This window comes from Lissotriton helveticus, chromosome 3_1 (assembly GCF_964261635.1).
Source record: "Lissotriton helveticus chromosome 3_1, aLisHel1.1, whole genome shotgun sequence".
Lineage (NCBI taxonomy): Eukaryota > Metazoa > Chordata > Amphibia > Caudata > Salamandridae > Lissotriton > Lissotriton helveticus.
Genome location: NC_136061.1, coordinates 654075811 through 654103061, shown reverse-complemented (window position 1 = coordinate 654103061; position 27251 = coordinate 654075811). Strand labels below are relative to the sequence as shown.

General features: G+C 47.8%; 1 protein-coding gene across 6 annotated transcripts in view; it reads right to left on the bottom strand.

Annotated features, from left to right (window-relative positions):
• The window catches only part of TMEM39B (transmembrane protein 39B), a 319579-nt gene that overhangs the window by 67367 nt on the left and 224961 nt on the right, over nucleotides 1-27251 (bottom strand). For all 6 annotated transcript variants that reach the window (XM_078680673.1, XM_078680678.1, XM_078680674.1 and 3 more), the window contains one exon: nucleotides 9231-9351. In XM_078680673.1, the coding sequence (XP_078536799.1) occupies nucleotides 9231-9351 (121 nt within the window). The remainder of the gene's footprint in view (nucleotides 1-9230; nucleotides 9352-27251) is intronic.

The following is a 27251-nucleotide window of genomic DNA, read 5'->3' as shown; positions in this document are numbered from 1 at the left end:
CCTGTGGGCCCCCCAGCCCGGGTGAGTAGTCGGCGGTAGTCACTCTCGTTCCGGGCAGTAGTGTGACTCGGGCCGCCCAGGGAGGCCTCCGAGCAGGCAGGAATCAGTGTCTCGCGGGCAGTTCCAGAGTGCACGTGGACACCAGCAGTTCGCCGTCTAGTTAGGCCTTGCGTTTCTTCCTCTGTGGCGCCTGAATTCCTGTTGCACGCTGTTGGGTCTGCCTTATCGCCCGGGACTTCTCCTCCTGGCACTGCGAATTGCCCAAGGCCCAGCTGTGAGGTCTGCAGGGGGGTCCCCTCCCGTGTGCGTGGCCCACCGCTATTTCAGCGCCTGGCTCTCACCTCCGGTAGATGCCAGTGACACGCAGATCGCTCCAGTCCTCTTCCCCAGTCCAGGATCGTGCGCGGGAGTGCGGCAGGGGGTCGCCTGCCCCCTGCTGGCCGGCAGCACTGTGTTCCCCGGCTTTCCTGGCGCCTCTTCTGGCCGCGACGGCTCCCAACCCCCGCACTCACAGGGGGGGGGGTAAAGGTCTGTCCAGCGACACCGGGTTCGGAGCCGCTTCCTGCCGAAAACCGGGAGTTTGGCCCAATCTCGGGCTCCGACGTGTAGGCCGCAAGCCGGGGTCTAAAGTGCCGGGCAGCTCCGGTCTCGGGCTCCAGGCCGCAGTTAAAGATCAGGCCGGGTGACCAGTGTGGCGGCGCTCCGCCCCTGGAAGGAGCTCGCCTCCCGCTCCAAGCGCGGATCGGCAGCGGGACACTTCAGGGAGCCGGTGCGCGAGTCTGAGTGCGCTCCGGCCAGGATTGAAGGACGGATTGTCGGGGACAGCAGTCGTCCCGGCGGAGCTCGGGTACTAGGCGGCCATCTTCGTTGGCGCCTGGCCACGCCCCCCATATTAATGTATTTAAACTTCATGTCATATTGTGCCCCTCCATATACAGATTTATCATGGTCTTTAGAACTATACAAACAAAACCTGCAATACATGCGAGTGACAAATGTTTAAGTAGTTTAAATCTAGCATTAAATAGGAGTAGTTTCTGTCCTGTAACTCCAGTTCTGTAGTAGGGGTATCTCTGTTATAGTCATAATCTAGTGAATAGTCCCGCCCATGTGCGTGGACCCCGGAGCAATCAAAAATAATCTCAAAGTGTCAAAAAATGCAGACCTGCACAGACACTTAAGAGAGAATTAAAGACAGATAATGCAGCCTATACAACAGGCTACACTGTCCAGTACTTCAACTAGAAATTCCACCAAAAAATCCACAAAACAGCATAGCCTGTACAGATTTCCCTTGCTTCAGCAGCAAAAACCCTCTGGAATGATAGAGGAGGAGGATCTGGACAGACAAGCCCCATAGGCTGCCATTATGTGGCTCAGAACAGGATACTGTGCCTTTAAGAGAACCTTCCAGAACTTCACAGTATCCCAGAATGCACTGCAGGTCTCTTTTACTTTCAGTTCTTTTTGAAGGCGTAACACGCCAGACCTGTAGCATTCCTTACATGAATATCTCTCTCTCCACCGGGGAGGAGGGCGGGCGCTTATGACTAGAACAGAGATACCCCTACTACAGAACTGGAGTTACAGGACAGAAACTACTCCTTCTGTAGTAGGGCATCTCTGTGTATAGTCATAATCTAGTGAATAGAATGGCAAGCCCATCCCCACACCAAAGCGGCGGTGGAAAAACGAGAAATAACACCACTATTGTGCGAACAGATTTCGCAGCGAAGCCTGCCCAACCTGAGCGTCTGCTCTGGCATCAGTGTCCAGGCAATAATGATTAGCAAAGGTATGGACCGACTTCCAAGTGGCCGCCTTGCAGATTTCTGCAATGGGAACATTACGAAGCAAAGCAGTCGTGGCAGCTTTGCCCCTGGTGGAATGAGCCTTAGGTTTGCCCCCTAAGGTCTTATTAGCCTTTTGGTAACACAATTGTATGCAGGACACAATCCACCTCGAGATGGAATGCTAGAGGTAGCAAGACCCGTCCTGACTGATCCATAATTGATAAACAATTGGTCCGACCTACGAATATCTTTGGTTTTATCCAGATAAAATTTCAACACCCTCCTAACATCCAGGGAATGTAAAGACCTTTCCGCTGGAGATGAAGGATTCTGAAAAAACGTAGGCAAAGTCTGGTTGACATGAAAATCAGAAATAACCTTGGGAAGAAATTTAGGGTGAGTACGCATAACAACCTTAGCAGCATGAAATACAGTATAAGGTTCTTGGCAACACAACGCCTGAATTTCACTCACCCTGCAGGCCGATGTAATGGCCACGAGGAACGCCGCCTTCCAGGACAGGTGCTGCAACGAAGCCTTATGAATAGGTTCTAAAGGCTCCTTCATCAATGTGGACAGCACCACATTCAATTCCCATGAAGGCGAAGGAAGCCGGACAGGAGGGAATACTTTCTTCAAGCCTTCCAAAAAGTCTTTGATCACAGGGATCTGGAAGAAGGAAGTCTGTGAAGGGCATTTCCTGTAGGCAGTCAATGCAGCCAGATGAACCTTAATGGAATGGACATTAAGGCCAGACTGCGCCAGATGTAGAAGATATGGAAGGATGACATCTTCCTTACATGTCGTCGGGTCATAGTTCTTGGACTTGCACCAGATGCAAAACCTCTTCCACTTGTAAGCATAAGAAGTCCTAGTGGAAGGTCGCTTAGCCTCCTTCAGTATGTCCATGCAATCTTCCGGGAGATTAAGATGGCCATATTGCACTATCTCAGGAGCCATGCCGCCAAACTCAAAGACGAGAGGTTGGGGTGCAACATCTGCCCCCCCGAACTTCGTGAGAAGGTCCGGCCTGCACGGCAGCTTCATGTGAGGAAGGAGAGACCGGTGAAGCAGGTCCGTGAACCACCACTGCCTGGGCCATTCCGGGGCAATCAGTATCATCCGCGCCCTGGACTGGGACAGCTTGATGAGAACCGTCGGAATCAGGGTAATGGGTGGAAAAGCGTACAGAAAGCTGTTCGACCAGTTGATCCATAACGCATTCCCCAGCGTCCCCGGCTGGTAGTACCTGGAGACGAAGTCTCGGCATTTGCTGTTTTCTGCGGTGGCGAACAGATCTACGTCTGGAGTCCCCCACCTTGCGAAGACTTCTCTTAGTACTTCGTAGTTTATGACCCATTCGTGGATTTCCTGAATCAGTCTGCTTAGTGCGTCTGCCTGAACATTCTGCACACCTGGCAGATGGGTAGCCGTTATCGTCAGTCCTCGGGCCAGAAGCCAGTGCCAGATCGCCTGCGCCTCCTGCGACAGGGTGCGTGATCTCGAGCCCCCCTGCTTGTTGAGGTAATAAATCGTGGTCGTATTGTCCGTCTGTACAAGCAGCGAGTTGGTCTGGAAGGACGGGTGAAAAGCCTTCAGTGCCAAGTGAACAGCTCTGAGTTCCAGGAAATTGATGTGGTACGTGGACTCCGTCGGGGACCACGTCCCTTGAATCTGTCAGTCTCGGGAGTGCGCTCCCCAGCCTTGGAGAGAAGCATCCGTCACGATAGTCTGAGTGGGAATGTCCTTGTGGAAGGGAACCCCTCTGAGGAGATTCTCCGCTGAACACCACCACTTCAGAGACTGAAGAGCATGCAGAGACAGTCGTATCTTGTCGTCCCAAGATCCTCTCCTCTGGTCCCACTGATCCTCCAAGCACTCCTGCAGCGGTCTCATGTGCAGCCGTGCATGTGGCGTCAGGAAGATACAAGAGGCCATCGATCCCAGTAGAGAAGACACCGTCCTCACTGTTGTAGATGGAGTGGTCATAAGAGCCTGAGCCTTCCGAAGAAGTGATAATCGTCGCTCCTCCGAAGGAGACACGCTTGCTGACCTCGTATTGATGGTGGCCCCCAAGTACTGATGCACTGGACTGGAGTCGGGACAGACTTGGACATGTTGATGTGCAACCCCAGCTTGTTCAAAAGAACGCACATCTTTTGGAAGTGTGCTTGAGCTTCAGAGAAGGAGGAGGCCTTGATCAACCAATCGTCCAGGTACGGGTAGACAAACACCTTGTTCTTCCTCAGGTGTGCCTCTACCACTGCAATGCACTTCGAGAAAGTCCTGGGCGCAGACTCAGCCCGAATGGAAGTACCGTGTACTGATAGTGATTGGTGCCGACTTGAAATCGCAGGAACTTCCTGTGTTTGTGTGCAATGGGGACATGGAAGTAGGCATCTTGTAGGTCTATTGCACATAGCCAGTCTCCCTGTTGCAACTGAGGATAAATCTGATGCAACGACAGCACGCAAAACTTCTCTGCGAATCCATTTGTTCGCCTGTCGCAAGTCCAGAATGGGCCTGAACTCGTTCTTGTCCTTCTTGCGGACCAGAAAGAACCGGGAGTACAGACCTCTTCCTGTTTGAGACAGAGGTACGTCTTCTATCGCCCTTTTCCTTAACAGGATATCGGCCTCCGCCTGGAGCTCACGCAGTTGATACTGCGAGCTGACCGGAGGAATCGATGGAGGAGGGCTGGAGAACCGAAGACTGTATCCATTGCAAACAATATTCAGCACCCACTTGTCCTGAGCAATTTTTCTCCACTCTGCCAGAAAAAATTGAACGCTTCCCCCCACCGGAGCGGGTAACGGATGAAGGGGAAGTAACCGCTCAGGGTCGAGACACGGCCGGTCCTTTGTTAGCTGTAGAGGACTGCTGTCCAACTCTACCCTTCTGGCGCTTCTGGAAGGGTCTCCGGAACTGCTGCTGTTGTTGCTGCTGCTGTCCCGAAGACTGTCCTCGCCCTCTGCCCTGTGCACCGAACCGTCTCTGGAACGGTCGGTAGGGCTTCTTTTCTTTGGGCTTCTCCAAGCCCACTGCAGTCAGGGTCTCTGCCTCCGCCTTCATGCGGGCCATCTCATCATCGGCATGTTTTCCGAACAGAGTCTCTCCAGAAAACAGCAGATTGGCCACCCGCTGCTGGGCCTCCGGCTTGAGTGACATGAGCCTGAGCCAAGCATGACGTCGCTGGTTAATCCCATGACAGTAACCATGGGCCCCCAAGAGAGAGATATCCGCAGCCGCGCTGATGACCTGGTTTGAAACCAGCATCCCTTCCTTAAGGATCTCTAGGAAGTCCTCCCTCTTATCTCGCGGCAGAAGCTCCGTGAACTGTTGCAGGGAATCCCACAGGGCACGGTCGTACCGCCCCAGCAAGGCCGAATCACTGGAGGCTTTCATGGTAGTGGAAGCAGTCCCACAAGCCTTCCTCCCAGCCGAGTCTATCCATCGGCTTTCCTTGTCAGGCGGTACGGTGGAGGACGGGGAGGTAGAGTAACTTCCTGGCCGCCGTCACTATAACGGAATCGGGTACTGGATCCATTCGCAGGAATGCCGGGTCCGAATCCGGGGCCCTGTACTTCTTCAGAAGTCAGGAGGGAGCGGCCTTTACCACCGCTGGCGTAAGGAACAGCTCCTCCGCAGGTTCCACCAAACCTGGTACTAGACTAGTGGCAGCAAAGGGCGAGACAGATGCTTCTTGTGAAGTGTCTCAAATATCACGGACGTCGTAGGTATAGGAGCCGTCACTGTGATGCCCAACTTTGTCGCCCCCTTCAGGAGAACCTCCTGGAACGTGCTGATGTCATCCACCGGAGACACCCTTGTCCCCGGGGAATCCGACATGGTCGGCGAATAGGATCGTGTCCTGGAGGAGTCCGTGCGGGACCTGGATCCTCGCCTCCTATGGCGGCGTCTAGATCTAGTGGAGGATCTGCGCCGACACCTAGACCTTCCTCTCCGACCGGAGCGTGATCTTGACTTTCTAGGCCTCGGGCGATCCGCCGGTTCCACCGGCGCGGGCGTCTTAGGTTTGGCCGGGGCCTGCGGCTTAGGAGTCCCCTTGACAGGGGTCGGAAACCTGGGCAATGAAAACGACCTCGGAGGAACCGGAGGAGGCTTCAGTAGCACCTGAGGCGGAGGCACGGCTTGCGGAAGCGGAGGCAACGGAGGAGGGGTAGGAGCCCTCAGAGGGGGACCCCTCGGCAATGGCGACGGAGGCGTAACTTGCGAAGGCGTATACACCTCGGAATACACCGAGCCCGGTGATCCACCACCAGCCTGGGACGTCGGAGAGCCTCCCATGGCCTCAGGCCTCTTCTCCCGCTTCTTCGATGTCGAAGAACGGTGACCAGACGGCGAGCGTCGGCCCCTCGACGTCGAGCATCTCTTCCTCGGCGTCGACCGTCTACCATGCCTCAACGTCGACTTCGTACACCTCGACGTCGATCTCTCGTGCCTCGACGGCGACCTCTTGCGCCTCGACGGCGACCTCTTGCGCCTCGACGGCGACCTCTTGCGCCTCGACCTCTTGCGCCTCGACGGCGACCTCTTGCTCCTCGACGGCGACCTCTTCCGCTTCCACGGCGACCTCTTCCGCTTCGACGGCAACCTCTTCCGCTTCGACGACGGACCACTCCTCGACGACGAGGATCCCCTCGACGACTATGTTCTCCTCTTCGCCGACGGCGAACAGCGGTGTCGCCTGACGGTGAGCGCCGACGCCGGGCCCTTCGACGTCGATCACTCGACGTCGACACCGAAATCGTCACCAGAGACTTAGACGGCGGTCTGTGTACATCCCTCGACGTCGAGCGCCGACGGCGCTTCGCCCCAGAGCCCTGGGGGGACGGGGAACAGACCGTAGTCATCCCTCTCGACGTCGTGGTCGCAGCAATCGACCCAGACGGAGAGTGGGCACGCTTGCTGGTCTTCCTGCCTCTGGGGAGCCCCCCAGAGGCCTCAGCATGGGCAGAAGGAGCCCCTCCAGACCCACCTTGCGCCTTCAGCCTTCTTTCCTCGAGTCCCTGAAGCCTGATCTTCTGTCTGTTCTTCAGGGTCCTGCCAGAGAAGCCTTGACAAATCTCACACTCCTCTGGGACATGGGAAGAGGGAAGGCAGAGGATACACACCTCATGGGAATCTGATTTGGCCTTCTTCCTGGAGCACTCCGGGCATTTGTCAAATAATGCAGGCATATTTGACATCAAAAGGGAGCAAAAACCAAGAAGAACAGCACCAAAGTACGTTAGAAGAACTCAAAACGAAATTAATAGTGAAAAATCACCAAGAAACCCTTGAAAAAGGGAGAGCTCAATGCTCCAGGGTCCTGCTTGCAGGAGCCGGAAAAAAGAACTGAAAGTAAAAGGGACCTGCAGTGCATTCTGGGATACTGTGAAGTTCTGGAAGGTTCTCTAAAAGGCACAGTATCCTGTTCTGAGCAACATAATGGCAGCCTATGGGGCTTGTCTGTCCAGATCCTCCTCTCTATCATTCCAGAGGGTTTTTGCTGCTGAAGCAAGGGAAATCTGTACAGGCTATGCTGTTTTGTGGATTTTTTTTGGTGGAATTTCTAGTTGAAGTACTGGACAGTGTAGCCTGTTTTAAAGGCTGCATTATCTGTCTTTAATTCTCTCTTAAGTGTCTGTGCAGGTCTGTATTTTTTGACACTTTAAGAGATTATTTTTGATTGCTCCGGGGTCCACGCACATGGGCGGGACTATTCACTAGATTATGACTATACACAGAGATCCCCTACTACAGAAATGCAAGTTACCTAAATGACAAATAAAATGCAATCACTGGGAGGATTAGTAAAACCTATAATTGGACTTTATTTAGACCTATTCCAAATATGTTTTCAATTAAGAACAGTAAGGTATACCTTCTTATAACATGACAGGGCTTTTTATGATATATGGTTTATTGACCAAGCTAACAGTATTTTTAGTTTGCATTTGTTTGGAATGAATACTACATTGTAGGACATGATAGCTTGAATAAATATTCTAAACTTCCTTCGGGTCTCTTGTTTATTTTATTGTGGACCAGTATATGAGAGAGAGCGAAAGGGTGTATCCTGTTACTGCGATCCCTGAGAGGATCGGGACTTTTGTGTTCTGGGGTGCCAATTCCCTTGTTTCTCAAGTAAGATTAGGATAGCAAGTGAGGCACTATAGCAGGACGGACTTGGGCTCGTAGATACTACGGTGGTATGATGACTCATTCCCTACAAGCCGATGTTTTATGGTACCAAACATAGTTCTATTCCTGAACAGAATCCCTCCAACAATAAAATACCATCACTGAGAGGTTTAGTAAAATCTATAATTTGTAATTTATTTTGACATATTCCAAACAGGCTTTTAAACATTAACAGTAAGAGATTCTTTGAATTGATCTACAGTACGAGTCCCTATATGCGCCACATGTGCAAAATAGTTTTAATAAAATACATCAAAATAATACAACATATAATGACTTATAACTAGAGCCAGTGGAATTATGCAGCAGGGGAGAACCACGTTATGTGGCATGGTTGACTACAATATGTGGCAAGGAAATGCAAATTATGTGGCATAATGCATCACATTTCGAAGCAGTATTTCATCACTAGTTCGTCATTCTCACGTGTGAACACTGTATGGACCAAGGTTTCATCTCATTAATATTAGTTTAACACAAATTCAAATAAGCAACTGGAAGGTGACCTGCCCTGCGAGACAAAATACTGGTCACTGTGCACCAACACGTTTGCAAGTGTTTTTATTAACTGTCAGTCCATTTGAGCTAGAAAATGTATTTGTTAAATCTACAATTTGTGCAGAAGAAGATAGCTTGTGTAGCAAGTGCAGCCAATCCATAAGGATACAAAAAATGCAGAGGCCGCAAAATCACATACAAGTAGCCCTGTTTATAAACAACAACTGAAGATAATCATTTAAATACTGACTGGATTTGTCAAAATGAATTGTAACTAATTTCGATACTGTAAAAAAAGTGTGATACACAGTGTTATGAATTGATTTTGCATTACTATTTCAAGTCTTGATAAAGCAAAAGACTCGCAAAACCTGTGTTGGCTAGTCAGATTTCTACAACAACTGAAAAATTGAATGTATATTAGAAAATAAAATGAAAATAAACAGTGAATAAACACAAACAAGCAATTCAAAGTACACTGGCCTTCTTCAAAGTCTATTGTAACATTGACTCTGCACATGACAGTTTTGTGCAGGCAAGCTTCAAGAAAGCAGACTTAGCTGGGCATTTTTTCTATAAATACAAACGATGTCAACTGATGTGACAGGCTCAAACAGCCTGTTCCAAGTGACACTTTACAGCACAGCATTAGCACCAGTAATAAAAATATTACATGCACAGCCCACAAAACACAACACTCCAAGCATTTATTTTGATTAGAAACATGCTTACATGAAATCTGAAGTGGGACACGTCCGAAGGCACAGCCACATTATAATGACCAACAGCTTTGTATACATTCTTATTGTGTTTCACCAGTACCCCTTGTGGCCACATGCATTCCTCTGTCCAGCTGCAGGGAAAAGGAAAGAAAAGCATACTTGCATTGGGTGTTCAGGTATGACACTGACAGACGTTATTTTATATAAAGTGAAAAACGTAAGTATTCAGGCACACAATACTCAAAATAAAAAAATACTAAAGAACAGGTGTCTTGGTCTTAAAAGCAGGAAAGGGCTCAGGAAAAGAGGGCTATGGTAAGTTCTCCTGGACACATACTCCATTGTATATTTTCATTTTCAAGAGAGCAGGACTTAGGAAACCCAAGAGCTTTAAAAAAAAAAAAAAAGTATTGAGTTTTAAAACAGACAAGAGACTCAATATATCGGAGTAGTAATAGCAATGACACAGGTTAATCAAGCTAGTCACAGCAGAGTACCAGTAGGACAGTAGATGGGTCAACTATAAATAGAATACTTTGAATAAAAATTAAGCTGAAGTCACAGCACAGTCCGGTGCCCAGAGAGACACACTGCAGATGCAGTGAAGCTACTTCATTTCCAGCGACGACATATCAACAATCCGCACCCTCTCACTTATACACAGAGCATCGCTCCAACAACAGTCACGGTGTGACATAAGCATCTAGAAGGTGGCTAAAATTTACATATCTCAGTATATCAGCGGAGGGCTGTCACGAAATGTCTTTTTATGTGGAGTAGATCAGGTCGGCTCCTGCGTGGCATCAGTAGGTGCCACTGCGCCCTCCGTCTTGGTAGCGAGGTAAGTTTTGTTCAATGCCCAAATGTTTTTAGGTCTGCTCCGTGGCAGTAGGAGTTCACTAAAATGCTCTGTTTGTGTGCTGCAGTATATCGTATTCCGTGACCACTGGACTATTGTGGGAACCTGACCACGTGACCAACATATCGCTACCCTGCGTCTGGCTAATAACAGTCCCATGTCCACCAGCCAGTGAACCCCCTTAGGTCTCTGTTTAGAGTTTCCCAGCAAGGCAAGGGCAGGTTCAGGTGTGAGTGTCAGTTCAGTTACTCGTCCTAGTTCCCTAAAAACCGAATTCCAAAAGTTGGATATCCACGGGCAAGACCAGGCCAAATGTAGGAAATCAGCTGGCAGCGCAGTGCATCGTTTACAGGCTGGATCTTCTCGTAAGCCGTATCTATGCAATCTCTCTGAGGTGTAATATACACTATTGAGATATTTAAAGTGGATCAGTCTATGTCTACCGTTTAATGAGATGTGTTGAGTGCTAGAGCAGCAGTAAGTCCACATTGTGTCATCTACATCCCTTATTCAAGTCTGGTTGCCAAGCTAGTCGAGCTTTAGTGTAGAGGTTATCCCTATAGGACATGGATAATTTGTAGATTGTGGATACTATTCTGGAAGGCGACTTCGCCTTTATGACATAGGTCAAGGCTGGCAGCTCCAGGGGTTCTAGCAAGTCATCTCCCAGAATATTTAATAGGGTGTGTCGTGTTCTGTGGAATTGGAATTGTGAAAGAATAATGGGCGTAGCCTCTCCCGTCTTCAGATCACCCCAATTCCTAGCAATGCCATCATTGAATAAATCTCCGACAGACTGTACTCCCAGCGAATTAAGTGCATGGGTGCCCTATTTATCCCTGCATGGTGGTAGCCAGAGACACCAATCCAGTAATGCGTATGGTTGAATAGAGGATAGCGCCTGCCTGTTGTTGCAATTGGTAATGCCACACATGTGTTGTCACGTTAGTTGAGTCCAGAATCCCTGTCGTTCGGGCAGCTGCTTCGAACATTAACACCGACAGCGGCAGTGGAGCCGCCACTACTGTTTCTATGCGGAGATGTGGAATGTCTGGGGAGCCATAACCCAAGAGCTTTTTTAATCCATCACTTATAAAGGAAGCTACAGCACTACACCTACACTGGTGTACAGAAGATACAATATGAGAACTCTACATTCTTGAACCCAACTTGGAAATACTGACAGTGTGTAATGTAGGAAAAGAGATGCCACAACGTGAACCCACCAAGAACTGCATTGTTTTCAGTCAAATCTTAAATAGAATGTAGGTTCAGCTAAGAGAACTGAGGAATATGTGATATAAATGACTACTGTGGGTCTTGGCAAGCATAAAACCTCGTTTGGAATCTGGCTTAGGCCATGTGTTTATTTGGCTAACACGATTCTGAAGGAAAATGCTACTTACCAGTATGCATCTGTTCTTGGCATGTAGAGCTGCAGAGTTACACACTGTGCATAGATGGCCACCTAGTGTTGGGCCGGGATGTTTGCAGTTTGTTTTGTTGTAGAAAAGTCTTTGGAAGTCACGGGATAGGTAACTCCTCCTTTGGATGATCATGGGCATCGGCTCCATCCCCAGATTGTTTTTCGCCATTAGGGAAGTGATGGAGCTGTACAAGAAATAGTGATGTCCATGTGATTTGTATCGAATTAAGATAATACTGGAACAGATACCGGTAGCCGGGGAGGCGTGTGGGCGTGTGTAACTCTGCAGCTCTACATGCCAAGAACAGATGCATACTGGTAAGTAGCATCTTCCGTTCGAGGCATATGAGCTGCAGATTACACACTGTGCATAGATTGTATAGAAGTACCCACACCTAGCGACGACCACCAGTATCTGTTGCAGTAGTTTGAAACAGAGTTTTTAGTACAGTCTGGCCCACAGGGCTTGTTGTTTAGTTTGCACATCTACACAATAGTGTTTTGTGAATGTGTGCGGTGTAGACCATGTAGCTGCTTTGCATATATCATCTAGGAGAATGTTCCCTAAGAATGCCATTGAAGCCCCTATTTTCCTTATAGAATGGGCTTTTGGAGGAATTATTAACGTACGTTTGGCTTTCTGGTAACATATTTGTATGCATTTAACAATCCGCCTAGCTATCCCTGATTTTGATACAGGGTTGCCTTTATGTGGTGGTGAAAAAGACACAAAAAGTTGTTTAGTCTTACGAAAAGTTTTGTCCTTTCGATGTAGTACAGTAATGCTCTTTTGACGTCTAAGGTGTGTAGAGCTCTTTCTGCGACTGTTTGCGGCTGCGCGAAAGAAACGGGCAGTTCAACAGATTGATTTAGATGAAATGGTGAAATGACTTTTGGATTAGTGCGCAGAACCACTTTGTTATGATGCATTTGCAAAAAGGGTTCTTGAATGGTAAATGCTTGTAGTTCACTGACTCTTCTGAGAGAAGTAATAGCTACTAAGAAAGCTACTTTCCAAGTTAGGAATTGTAATTCGCATTTATGTAACGGTTCAAAGCCAGGTCCCATTAACCGTGTAAGAATAATGTTTAAGTTCCACATTGGTGAAGGTGGTGTTCTGGGAGGGATTATTCTTTTGAGTCCTTCCATGAAAGCTTTTATAAGAGGTACTAAACAGAGATAGATGTTGTCTATTTTGTAAATATGCTGCAATGGCAGCAAGGTGTAGTCTGATAGACGTGTAAGCTAAATTACACTTTTTAAGGTGTAATAGGTATCCTATGATGTGCTGAATGGACACATCTAAAGCATTTATGTGGGTTTTTAACAGTATATTACAAATCTCTTCCACTTAGCAGCATACCATTCTCTCTTAGTGGGACGCCTGGCTTCTTTAATGACGTTCATGCATTCTGGAGGAAGGTTGAGGTAACCGAACTCTATGACTTCAGGAGCCAGGTTGAGCTGAGCTGGGTCCGGGTGTCTGATCTCTCCATGGTTCTGTGTCAAGAGTAGTGGAGATAGGCTTAGTTTTTGGTGTGGTACCACAGATAGTTGCAGCAGTGTGGTGTACCATGGTTGTCTGGCCCAAGTTGAAGCTACCAGAATGAGTGTTAGGGAATGTTGCTGTAGCTTGCATATCACTAAAGGAAGTAGTGTAAGAGGAGGAAAAGCGTACGCAAATTTTTCGGACCAGCTCATCCATATCGCATTGCCTTTGGACAGCGGGTGTGGATATCTGGCGGCGAAGTTTGGGCATTTTGCGTTTTCGTGGGTTGCGAAGAGGTCTATCTGAGGTTGTCCCCACATTTGAAAGAACGGTTGAAGAACTTGTGGATGAAGTTCCCACTCGTGGATCTGCTGTGTCTGTCGACTTAGCAGATCTGCCATGGTGTTTTGTACTCCTGGAACGTGTTGGGCTAAGAGGAAGATTTTTAGTGGTATAGCCCATCTCCATATCTGCTGTGCTAACAGAGAGCTGCAGAGAGTGTGTTCCCCCTTGTTAGTTTATGTAGTACATGGCTGTCATATTGTCTGTACGGACTAAGAATGCTTTGCCTGATACTTGTTGTTGGAATGCTTTTAGGGCTAGGAAAACAGCAAGTAACTCCAAGTGGTTGATGTGGAGTAACTTTTGTTGCGGTGTCCACTTGCCTTGCATGGTGTGATGCAGTACGTGAGCTCCCCAGCGGGAGAGCGATGCGTCCTTATGTCAGGATTATCTGAGGAACTGGCTCTAGGAACGGTCAGCCCGCTGAAAGGTTTCTGGTGCTCCACCATTGCAGAGAGCAATGAGTCTGACTGTCTACCAACACTAGGTCTTTTAATTGACCACGAGCCTGGTTCCATTGGCGTGCTAGGCACTCTTGAAGTGGACGCATTTGCAGTCTTGTGTGAGGTACTATGAATATGCAAGATGCCATCATTCCTATGAGCTGCATGAACACTCGAGTTGGAAGCAAGTGTTGCAGTTAGAATTTTGTTAGGAGAATTTGTACACTTGTTATCCTGTTTGAAGAGGGATATGCTAGTGTTAGTTGGGTGTTTATTGTAGCACCGAGATATTGTTGTATGTGTGAAGGTGAAGTCATGGAGCAGTTGAATAGTAATGTGAGTGTGTTGTACACACTGGCTGTAAGAGCTGGCTTTTATGAGCCAATCGTCTAGGTATGGGAAGGCGTAGATCTATTGTCTTCTTAAGTGTGCTGCTACTACTGCTAGGCATTTGGTAAACACCCTTGGCGCTGTTGTAACTCCGAATGGGAGCACTTTGAACTGGTAGTGCTGCCCGTCTAGCACAAATCTGAGATATTTTCTGTGCGCTGTGTGGATGGGAATGTGGAAGTAGGCGTCCTTGAGATCTAGAGTGACAGGGAAGTCGTTTTGTAACAGGAGTGGAAGGACTTGTTGGAGTGTGACCATATGAAAATGATCCGACTGTATGTAAATGTTTAGAGGTCTGAGGTCTAGGTTAGGTCTTAGAGATCCGTCTTTCTTTGGGATTAGAAAATATAGGGAGTATACTCCTTTATTTTGCTGATGCTTTGGGACCATTTCTATTGCATTTTTCTACAGGAGGGATATTACTTCCTGTCTGAGCAGTGTTAAATGTTCTGGTGACATTGGACGCTGCTTGGGTGGTATGTTTGGGGGGTGGATGTTAGCTCTAGACAGTAACCTGATTGAAATATTTGAAGCACCCACCTGTCTGATGTGATGTTTTCCCAGGCTGGTAGGTATTGTTGTAGTCTTCCCGCGACAGGAGTGGAATGGGACGGGGGAATGGGAGGGGAGTCATCGGGCAGGGGTAGAGGCAGAGCGGGAGTTGTTGTTTTTACCTCTGCCTTTGTTATTGTTACCCCTGTAACCTCCCCTTTGGTAGCCCTTACTATATGTGAATTGTGTAGGGGCTTTGTATGAGGTAGAAGGTGCGTCTGGGGAGTATCCCTTGGTGGCGCCTCAATAAGATGAGCGGCAAAACGAACGTCTAGGAGCCTGCGACTGCAGGGCTCCCATAGATTTGGTTGCATCTGTATCCTTTTTCATTTTTTCAAGTGATACATCTACATTGGGTCCGAATAAGTGTTGCTCATTGAAGGTTTGATTAAGTATAGTGTCTACGTAATAAAACACTGGTGTTAACTGCCCTGGAGGCGGTGTCTGCTGCATCAAGTGCACACCGAATAGAGGTGTGTGTAATATTTTTCACTTCTTGAATACGTTCATTTGCTCTATCTTTGTATTTATCAGGGAGGTGGCGCATTAGTGATTCTAATTCGTCATAATGTGCCCTGTCATATCTGACCAATAATGCTTGTGTATTGGCAATACGCCACATGTTTGCTGCTTGAGGCGCAGTTCTTTTCCCTGATGCGTCAAGTAGCTTAGACTCTTTATCTGGTGGGGCAGCTTCACCTGATGTTTGTGAGTTTGCTCTCTTGCGTGCGTTGGAAACTAAAAGTGAGTCTAGTGGTACTGGACCTCAAATATAAGCTGGGTCGTGAAGGGGCAACTTTATACTTTTTCTCTATTCGAGGGTTAATGACCCGGGTTCTAACTGGGTCTTTGAAGACTTCAGGAGCATGCTTAATTACTCCTTAAAGCATTAGTAAAATGGATGAGGACCATTGTGCATTATCAAAGGTATCCATTAGAAAGTCTTCATCTACAGGGTCTGTATGCATTTCTACTCCATGATATTGCGCGGCTCTGTGTATCAACTGATTAAAACCCATAGTTTCTTCTGGTAGGGAAGGCCTTGAGGGGTATATGTCATCTTGAGGGACATTTGGGACGTCTGGGGTGTTATAATCATCCCACAGGTCAGGTGAGCCTGGAGGAATAGATGGAACATCTATGTTAGCCCCTATATCATCAGAGCTATCATCCCTATTGTCATCGTCTGGTATGATAGAGGATGCAGTGGAATGTTGTGGTAGGGGAGCAGGTGGTGATGGTATTTGTGGAGGAGGAGGGGAAGGAAGTCCTAAAGGAGAGGTAGCCATGTCCTTTTTCTTTGAGTGAGGAGTTGGCGCTGGTGTATCCAGTGGTCGCTTTTTTTAAGCTAAAGTTAGCTGCCCAGTGATTGGGTCTTTAGCTAGAGTCTTTTGTGCAGGGTCTAGATGAAATAAGTCCTCTGCAGGAGGTCGATCTTTAGGTGCTGAGGGAAGCTTCGGCACCGAAGCGGTCTCTTGTTTTTTTGGCAATGTCCTTAACCAGAGAAGCAGGAGTATTTTCCGGCTCCGATGATTTTTTCGGCTCCGGTATATTTTTTGGAACCGATGTTTTTTTCAGTTCCGGTGGTCTTTTTGAATCCGAAGCGGGTTTGCTTTGTTCCGACCTGGGTTTCGGTGCCGTAGGAGTAGCGGTAGGCTTCGGCGTCGGTGGTTTGGATGTCGACGGGGCCAGTGACATTGTCTTTTTCGGTGCCGGTAGGTGTGTGCCGGCACCGTGGGAAGGCAGACTCAAGCCCGAGTCGCCTGAAGGCTTAGTTAGCTTCTTAGCCGGGCCCGAAGGTGGGGCAGTAGAAGCAGTGTGTCGGTTTGACGAAAACCACGCCCCCGAATCTGAAAATGTCGGCGCTTTGCTGAAGCCATTTCAGCTTGACCGCCGCCGACGCAAGGGAGAATGTCGGAGTCCTCCCCCTCTAGCCTGTGAGAGCGCGTTTTCTTTTAAACTTTGGCTATTTCGTTTATGCTCCGCTCTGATTTCATACCTTGCTTTCTATTTTCTCACGCACTGCACGTTAAAATATAACACGGCCGGAGAAGCAAGGGAGAACGTCGGAGTCCTCCCCCTCTAGCCCGTGAGAGCACGTTTTCTTTTAAGCTTTGGCTATTTCGTTTATGCTCCACTCCGATTTCATACCTTGCTTTCTATTTTCTCGCGCACTGCACGTTAAAATATAACACGGCCGGAGAAGCAAGGGAGAAGGTCGGAGTCCTCCCCCTCAAGCTCGTGAGAGCGCGTTTTCTTTCAAACTTTGGCTATTTCGTTTATGCTCCACTTCGATTTCATACCTTGCTTTCTATTTTCTCGCGCACTGCACGTTAAAATATAACACGGAAGTGAGGATACTTTGAAACTCGTCTCAGTGTTCTAGTTTTTCCTTTTTCCCTTATCCTTTGCTGGGAAGGACCTCCGGAAGTAAGGTCAAACTTACTCCGGTAGTGAGGATAATTTCTAACTCGCTCTAGTGTCCCAGTTTCCATTCTTTTCTACATCCTGTTGTTGGGAAGGACCACCGGAAGTAAGCTTTGTTCTTACTCCGACAGGGCGGTCTAGCTGCCTAAATTTTCCGCTAATTGGCAGCTGCATTTAAACCTACAATGGAAGTATCTCTATCTCGCTTCTATCGTATTGGCTTAAGGACATCGCCATCGGACACGGCTCTGGGTTTCTACGTGCGGCAAATGCTGCTTGAAGTAAGTTCATACGCTGGCAAGAGTTATCGCTGTTTTGCTAATAATTAGCAGGACCTCGTGTGTGGGCCACCTAGAATGTCCAGCACGCCATGCCTGACTCCAGTCGATTTACGTGACATTATTTAATTTTAATTGTGCTTGCTCTCCTGCCCCCTCGTTCTTGTGCTTGCTTTCCGGCCCCTCGTTGTTGTGCTTGCTCTCCTGCCCCCTCGTTGTTGTGCTTGCTCTCCCTCGTTGTTGTGCTTGCTCTCCCTCGTTGTTGTGCTTGCTCTCCTTCCCCCTCGTTGTTGTGCTTGCTCTCCCTCATTGTTGTGCTTGCTCTCCCTCGTTCTTGTGCTTGCTTTCCGGCCCCCTCGTTGTTGTGCTTGCTCCACTGCCCCCTCGTTGTTGTGCTTGATCTCCTGCCCCCTCGTTGTTGTGCTTGATCTCCTGCCCCCTCGTTGTTGTGCTTGCTCTCCTGCCCCCTCGTTGTGCTTGCTTTCCTGCCCCCTGTTCCCTCGTGAAGGTTTTTCTGGCCTCTGTTCCCTCGTTGTGAGCGTTTTTTCTGGCCTCTATTCCCTGCGTGTGGCTGACTGTGGGTGGCTGTGTGTGGGTGGCTGTGTGTGGGTGGCTGTGTGTGGGTGGCTCTGTGTGTGGGTGGCTGTGTGTGTGGGTGGCTGTGTGTGTGGGTGGCTCTGTGTGTGGGTGGCTCTGTGTGTGGGTGGCTCTGTGTGTGGGTGGCTCTGTGTGTGGGTGGCTCTGTGTGTGGGTGGCTCTGTGTGTGGGTGGCTCTGTGTGTGGGTGGCTCTGTGTGTGGGTGGCTCTGTGTGTGGGTGGCTCTGTATGTGTGTGTGGGTGGCTTTGTGTGTGTGGCTCTGTGTGGGTGCAAATGCAATAGGTCTCGCATTTGTGAGCGATTAAGCTATTGGCATTGAAATTGACAATGCCATTTATTTATGTTTAAAAAAAACAAATAAAAATAATGTCATGAGGAACGTCAATAGCTCCAACTTTAATAATGCAGAGACCATTGCATTGTAAATGCTTGTGTTTTGTAAGTTGGTGAGGATTGAGTGCCAAAGGAAATCGGTTCTAACGCGGAGCGCTGAAAACACATCCGAGCCCGGTGGCGGAAAAAAACAATCTGGGGATGGAGCCGATGCCCATGCGCAGTATCATCCAAAGGAGGAGTCACCTATCCCGTGACTTACAAAGACTTTTCTACAACAAAACATACTGCAAACATCCGGGCCTAACCCTAGGTGGCCATCTATGCACAGTGTGTAATCTGCAGCTCATATGCCTCGAACACATAGTTTCAGCAATACACATATTGTGATGTGCACAGATTTTAATTTTCAAACTATCTTCAGCAAAAACCTGAATCCCCTAGCACACCATGTCTGGCTTAAAAACAGTGTCAGAGCCAGCAAGGTGTGTGATTCCCCTGCAACTACCTTTTGGACCAACCGAGATGTTCCAGGATTGAATGTACGAGGTACTCTGCCTTTTGACTGCTCCACCCCATCAACGTGTAAATTCCCCAAGCGGCCTCAAGAAAAAATTGAATATAACACAATGCAACCCTTGGGAACTTAGCTGGCGACAAGCGCTTCTGGAACCTGGATGTGCAGACGTGAAGGAAAGTTAAGAGGAGAACCAGTGAAGGACTTTGCCCATGAATCCCATTCGAGACTTCAGGGTGTGTGATGAGGGTGGAATCAATGACAATGTTGAAGGTGAATGAGGGGTCCATCAACATCAGAAGGCAGGCCTTATCTTTGGTCAGGAAAGTGTGGTCTAAGATTTGTATGGTAGAAGTACTTTGCTGCAGCATGACATTCCGCCAGATTGACAGTCAACTAGGAGATGGGTGGTGATGTGATCATGGAGTGTAGACTGCTTTTTCAATGATCCTGCCAATGAAGGGCAGGTGAGCAACAGAAGGTGCATGCGAAGTCAGTATGCGTGACTCAATAAGGGCAGGCTTGCAAAGCGAGCCAGTGAGGTTACTCATGATTGAAACAATGTGGTCATATGTCTTCCTGGACTTAAAGAGGTGCGCTGCGGAGCATAGAATGCCTATAAGAGGGGCCAGTGTGGCTTTGCCAAATCCAGATGTATGAATCAGAGGGTTTAAAGGGCAGCTCTGAAGTAGATTTTTTTTTAACCAGATTTTATTGTTTTTTTAATTAATTGCTTCTTATACATCAGTAACGCAGTGCATGACATGTATAACTGTACTCATACATTTCTGGTTTTCCTTAGCCACAACCCCCTCCACCCCTTGAGTTGCAACCACTTCTTAAGACTAGTCTGAATGGTGTTTGTTTATGCAGTGGGGTCTCTCACTGGTTATCCTCACCACTGTATGATCATCTATACTGGGGGGTAGGTCCAACGGCACAGCTGGCCTTAACAATGTAAAATCTTCAAAGTTTCAGAGATCTGTCCATCATCTCTTTGTGTTTGCTTTATTTGCCCTAATTTGCAGAGTATGCCCAAACGTGGGTCCCTTGCTCACTTTGTCACTGGATTCAAGCTAGCCTGGATGATGAGGGTTGTTACCCCGAAACCGTTACAAGGATGCTTGTTTCCAGTCCAGGGAAGGCCTAGCCTGGCAGTTCGGGATGGACTGTTCCTATGAGGCACAGGGTCTAGACTGATTTGCATATGGCTGGGTCTGAACTGCGGTGGCGAAGTGAGCTAAAGAACAATGATGGATTAAACCCAGATCTGTGACTGGGGGGTGAGTGTCTGAAAAGTTTCCACGCTCTGTCCATTATCTCTTTGTGTTTGCAATAGATGAAGAGGTGACAGGGCGAGAGAGAAGTTCATATTTTAGCTTGCCAATGGAGAATACTTTGAAAGATCTGAATGTTGTTGTTCTCTTTTGAGTTGACTTTAGTGTGTTGGATGCCGAGCAGGGTAATGGGGATGGTGAGGTGGCTGGTCCAGTTCAGAAATATGGGAGGTTTGAAATGGATGGTTGATATGTAGAAAACACGAAGTCCAGATGCAGCCTTTGGAGTGTACTCACTGGGTAGCAGGCCAGGCCAAGCATACTTATATTAGTATTTACTTACTTACATACATACTTGGTGCTAGTGGGATTACTAGCAGAAATATTAGCAAATAAACATGTGAAAGACTAATGTACTTTCGTAAATGTGACTAAACTATTGTCAAACGCATAAGTGAGCTTTAGTATCATACCACAGGACTCTAGCTATACCTCACTGACGAAGCCTTAGTAAGCCTAAACTAGACTGGTGTTGCTAGTGTTCATGTCTAGATAGGACCTGGCAGTTTAGGCTGGACTGCCCTATTGGTGCCCTATTGGTGGAGAAAAGAAAAATGGGAGGAATTCAGATACTGAACTTAGAAGCTCAGTTCAAATTAGATGCCAATGAGTTATACCAATGAGTTTGTTATCACCAAGTTGCACCTCTGTCAATAGTTGATGCGTGAGTTGCAGTAGGCTTTTCTCGCCTCTAAGTGCAGATATTACGATGAGGGGAACAAGGCAGGGAAACAAATATATTGGCTAAGTAAACTTACAGACCAGCATAGGACCATCACAAGAATTAAGACAGAGGATGGTCAGGTGACCAGACTCCACCAAAATAGCTAGAATAGTGGTAATATCTTTATTGCTTGATTATTAAAACCATTGCAATGTAATGCATCCTATAATAAGTTACATTATAAAACACGCATGATGGTCCAACTCATAATTGATGTAAAATATGCTCCATTCTACAGACAACTCTATGATCCTATACTTGGTGCTGGAGAAAGTACTTGAAGGGGTGATTGCTTCTCTATCCATAACTAGTTGCGTTGTGCATGGGACATGGTCCCTTAATTTTGAAAAATTCAAAGACGCAGGAGCCAAATGGCTCTGTTAAATTTGATAAAATGAATACATCAATGCTTGCCCACATCTCATGGCCCTGTGCGATATCTTTCCTTCAGACATTAGCGAGGTGGTCACATTAATTATACCATTAGAGGACAGTGGTACAGCTTGAAGCAAGTCCTGAACAGAAATCTCATTGTTAAATATACAAATTAAAATACTTGCAAAAATGTAGGCAAATAAAATAATGAAAAAAATCTGAAACACTGATACACAGATCAGAGCAGTTTGAATGTCAGCAGCCCTTCATGCCAAGAACAGATGCATACTGGTAAGTATCAATTTCCGTTCAAGGCATGTGGGCTGCTGAATTCATATCTTAGCATAGACTGTATAGCAGTTTCTCCTCTAGCGGTGGTCGCCTGTATCAGCTGCAGCGGTTTGAAGAAGAGTTTTAAGGACAGCCTGGACCACAGCAGCTTGTTGCTTAGCTTGCAAGTCAACACAGTAGTGTTTAGTGAAAGTGTGTATGGTAGACCATGTAGCTGCCCTACATATGTCTTCTAAGGGAATATTTCCTAGGAGTAGCCATGGATGCCCCCATTTTGTGCGTTGAGTGGGCTTTTGGGGGAACTGTTAAAGTGCGCTTTGCCTTTTGATAGCATATTTGAATGCATTTAACTATCCATCTGGCTATTCCTGTCTTGGAAATGGGATTGCCCTTATGTTGTGGTGAAAAAGCAACAAATAGTTGCTTTGTTTTTCTAAATGATTTTGTTCTGTCAATGTATTATAGCAGAGCTCTTTTAATGTCTAGCGTGTGTAGAGCTCTTTCAGCCACGGATTGCGAGTTTTGAAAGAAAACTGGCAATTCTATGGACTGATTGATGTGGAAAGTGCAGATAACTTTTGGCATAAATTTAGGGTTTGTACGAAGCACTACCTTATTGTGGTGTATTTGCATGAAAGGTTCCTGGATGGCTCGTGCCTGTAGCTCACTCACTCGCGTGAGGGAGGTAATGGCAATTAAAAATGCCACCTTCCATGTTAAGAACTGTAGTTCACATGAATGAAGTCGTTCGAAGGGGGGTCCCATGAGTCTGGTAAGTACTACGTTTAAGTTCCAGACTGGAGAAGGTGGATGCCTTGGAGGGATAATTCTTTTAAGTCCTTCCATAAAAGCTTTGATAGGTGGTATTCTGAATAGGGACACGTTGTCTGTTTTGAAGATATGCTGCTATAGCAGCAAGGTGTAGCCTTATGGATGAGTATGCTAGGTTACATCTTTGAAGATGTAGCAGGTAACAGACTTAAGTTTTGGATGGAGGCATCTAATGAATTGATTTGGTTATTATTACAATAAATTACAAATCTTTTCCATTTAGCTGCGTAGCATGCTCTGGTAGTGGGACGCCTTGCTTCCTTGATAATGTTCATGCAGTTGGAGGCAAGTTAAGATATCCGAACTCTAAGACCTCAGGAGCCAGATCGCTAGGTTCATCCGATTGGGATCTGGGTGCCTGATTTCTCCATGGTTCTGTGTTAGTATGTGGGAGGGTTGCAGATGTGATTTTGGGTAAATTATGGAAAATCCTAGACTGTGTAGTAGCTGGATTGTCTGTGAGGTATGGCTGGCACACTGTGCGTATGAGTTGGCTTTTATGAGCCAATCGTCGAGGTAGGGAAACACATGGATGTGTTGTCTTCTGAGGTCTGCTGCAACTACTGCTAGGCATTTTGTAAAAAACCCTTGGTGCTGTAGTTACCCCGAAGGGGAGAACTTTGAATTGATAGTGGTGACCTTCTATTGCGAACCTGAGGTATCTCCTGTGAGCTGGATGTATAGGGATGTGAACGTATGCATCTTTGAGGTCTAATGTGGCAAGGGAGTCCCCTTGCTGGAGTAGTGGGAGTACTTGTTGTAGAGTGATAATATGGAAATGCTCTGAGAGTATGTATTGGTTCAGAGGTCTGAGATCTAATATTGGTCTGAGGGACCCATCTTTTTTGGGAATGAGGAAGTATAGAGAGTATACTCCTGTCCCTTGATGTTGAAATGGGACTGGCTCTATGGCACCCTTTTCCAGCATGGATAGCACCTCTTGTTGTAACAGCGTGATGTGTTCTTTGGACATTGGACGGCGTTTGGGTGGTATGTTGGGTGGAGTAGAAGTGAGTTCCAGGCAGTAACCATACTGGATAATTTGTCTCACCCACCTGTCTGTTGTAATGGCGTTCTAGACTTGTAGGAATTGTGTTATTCTGCCTCCGACTGGTGTTATGTGGTCTGGAGGGATCGTGAATAAGTCACTGTTTGGTGGTGGTGGAGGCTCTGGTGTTATTACCACCACGTCCTCTGCCCTTGTTATTGTTTCCTCGATAACCTCCTCTATTGGAACCTTTATTAAAGGTGCCTTGTGCATTAGTTTTAAATGATGAAGAGGTTTGGGATGTGTTGCCTCTGCCTGAGCCTCGAAAAGAGGAGCGACGAAAGGAGCTCCTAGACTGTTGAAACTGAAGTGCACCCATGGACTTAGCGGTGTCAGTATCTTTTTTCATCTTTTCTAAGATGGTATCAACTGCAGGACCAAATAAGAAATCCTGGTTAATGGGATGATTGAGTATTGTATATTGCACTTCATTCTTAAAACCCGAGATGCGGAGCCAGGCATGCCGGCGTAGCAACACACTAGTGTTGACATACCTAGCGGCTGTATCAGCTGCATCAAGGGCGCATTTTATGGATGCGTTAGTGATGAATTTTCCTTCCTGTATTAGGTCATTTGCTTTTGCCTTATAGGGTTCTGGTAGGTGTTATAATAATGTCTCCAGTTCATCATAGTGTGCTCCGTCATAGCGTGCTAGGAGAGCTTGTGTATTTGCAATTCTCCAGGTATTTGCTCTTTTCCCTGAGGCTTCTAAAATTTTTGTCTCTTTGTCAGGGGGGGGGGGCATCACCTATTTGCGAATTTGCCCTTTTCCTAGCATTTGATACAACTAGAAAGTCTAGTGGTAGCTGAGACTTGATATAAGAGGGGTCTGTAGGGGCTGGGTTGTATTTCTTTTCAATTCTTGGATTGAGGACACGCGCCCTGGCTGGGTCTTTAAAGATGTCTGGTGCGTGCTTCAATACTCCCGTCAGCATAGGGAGTATACGTACACTCTTCTCTGATGTTGGGAAGGTGTTAAATAGGAAATCCTCCTCTATAGGGTCAGTGTGCATGTTTTTTTTTTTTAAAACCTTTATTGAGGCAATTGTGAAATACACAGCTGTTTTCACCTACATCCTGCAGTGTGCAGGCCGGCAGCAATCATGGAAATCACAATGCAAAGTATGCATCAAGAGGGGCATATCTGACACAGCAAGCAGCCTACAACCCGTCTGGGCCGGCCGCGTTGAGGACTATTAGGAGCTGTGGCTGGTAGCATTCAAGAATGGTAGAGGCTACGATATACACAGAGCAGAGAATGCATGAGGTTTTCAATTTTTCTTTTTTTTTTCCTTTTGTTACCCCCCCCCCCTTATGTATGAACAACAAACAACTACAACTTAATCCTGTGGTCCAGTTATCCGGTGTGTCAAGTGTGTCTGGTCTGCCCTCCTGGCCCCCACCCCTCTGTATCTTGAGGAGGGAAAGGAACGCCGAGGCAAGAGATCAAGCCTCCTGTGTTCCTTGGCCTTGGTTATGAGGCCACACGTTAACCCCCCGTATCCTGTGAAGAAGTGTGTAATTCGGGGAGAAGGAAGATATGGGGAGGTAGAATCAAAAGCCAAGCAGCCAAAAGACGGGGCGTGGTCAGTAGTCTGTATGCGAGGTCTGTACCTGTCAGGAGTCGCGAATGGGCTATATGTAACAACTATACGATGTGGAGTGTCGTGGAACACCATATGCCCAGCCTATAAAAAGGGGAAGGAGATGAGTGACTCATATCATACGGGCACGCTGAGCGCTATGGAATGCAGCACAAGTGAGTCACCAGGCAAGGGGCACGGTTAGTAGGACACGCCTCGGGCATGGTACGCGAACAAAAGCGTGAGTCGCAGGCGCTATGTATTAGGGAGTGTCTGGCTGCGCAGCAGCTTGGAGACGCAGAAGGTATGTAGTAAGTGGACCCCATATGTCTTTGGGCCTTGATTTATGGGGGAGGAGCTCTGCATAATTATGCAGTTGGTCCTGCCAAGTGGACATCGTCGTGATCCAGTCCTTAAACTTGGGTGCCCGGCCATGCCCCCAGCGGCATGCCACCTGTCGCTTCGCTAGAAGAATGCCCAAAGCAAAAGATTTACGGTGCGTCTGCAGCGCAGGACACGCCTGTCCTAGCAATGCAACTCTCGGGCAAGGTGATGCAGTCACCCCGACCATGTCAGACAGAGTCGTGAATACCTCCTCCCAGTAAGCCGCCACTCTGGGGCATGTCCACGCAAGATGGAGAAAATCTGCACCCTCCGCTCTGCACTGAGCACACCTTTCATCTTCTCGGAGTCGGAAGCGGTGCAGTTTGGCCGGCGTGTAGTAGAGTCTGTGCAAAAACTTGTAGTGTATGAGTCTAAGGCGTGAGTTACCCGTCACTGCCGCGGTGTGTGTACAGCTTTCTTCCCATTGTTCATCCGACATTTGGACAGCTAGATCCTGGTCCCAGTCACGTCTCGCTCTGAGGGAGGGTGGGGACGGAGCCGCCTGTGTGGGTTTATAGAGCATTGAGACAAAATGTTTCGGTGCGTCAGATTGGAGCAGAGAATGAAGGGGCTGTACCGTGTCCGGCTCGTCTGGGAAGGCGGGGGTGACTGCCTTTACATTCTGCCTCAGACGTACATATAGGAAGGTATCCATGACGGTTGGGGAGTTCTCGCCAAAGAATTGTGCTGATGTTCGGAAGGTGCCTTGTAGGTACAGGTCACCCCACGTGTGAAGCGCTAACCTCGAAAGCATTTTGCGGCCTATTTCCTCGCAGGCGACACGGAGCCGAGGGTCATGAGCCAGTGTCATCAGCGGCGAGTATAGGAATAAGCAATTGTCTTTCCGGGTATATGAGGGATCGGTGGTTGTGGTGCTGACGCAGCTTGGCCGCCAAGGGTTTAATTGCGATGGCAAATAGTACCGGGGACAGCGGGCACCCCTGTCGCGTCCCACGGTGGATCTCGAAGTGGGGAGTGCGGGAGCCATTCAGTAGCACTGAGGCCACCGGCCTATGATATAGTAGTCGAAACCAGTCTAAGAAGCTGAAAGGAAACCCCATCCGTTTGAGTAGCGCTAGTAGGTAATCCCACTCTAGTGAATCGAACGCCTTTGTGGCGTCTAGAAAAACGGCAGCTGCTTCACACGTGGGAGTAATGTCCTGTAGTACTGCCTGAAGTGTGCGCAGGGTATGGGAGGTAGCGCGGTTTGGGACAAAGCCCGCTTGGTCTGGTAAAACCAGCCGCTCCATCAGCAGATTAAGGCGTGTTGCGAGTACCTTCGCCAGAATTTTTATGTCAGAGTTCAGTAGGGATAGGGGTCTGTACGAGTCGCAGAACTCTGGCGGTTTGCCCGGCTTCAGCAGCGAGGCTATGAGAGCTTCTTCGCATAGTGGTTGGTAAGATACCCTCCCTCCAGAACCGCGTAGTATACTTGTTGTAGTATAGGGGCAAGAATGTGCATGTAGGCCTTGTAAAAGTCAATTGGCAGACCGTCTGAACCCGGCGATTTACCCCGACTTCATGGACATTATAGCATCTGTGATTTCATCCAGTTCGAGTGTGTGATGCAGGAATTGTTGTTGAGATGGACCTAGCCACGCGAGCGCGGTGTCTTCTAGGTAGGCATTCAGATTTATAGGTGCGGACCATTGGGAAGTGTAAAGTGTGGAGTAATGATCGACAAGTATCCGAAGTTGTTCCGGTGCGCTGCGTTGGGGTGTGTAATGCTCATCTAGTAGTGTAGTGATGTAATTATGACATTTAGGGGGGTTCACCGCGGACGCAAGCGCCTTGCCAGGCCTAT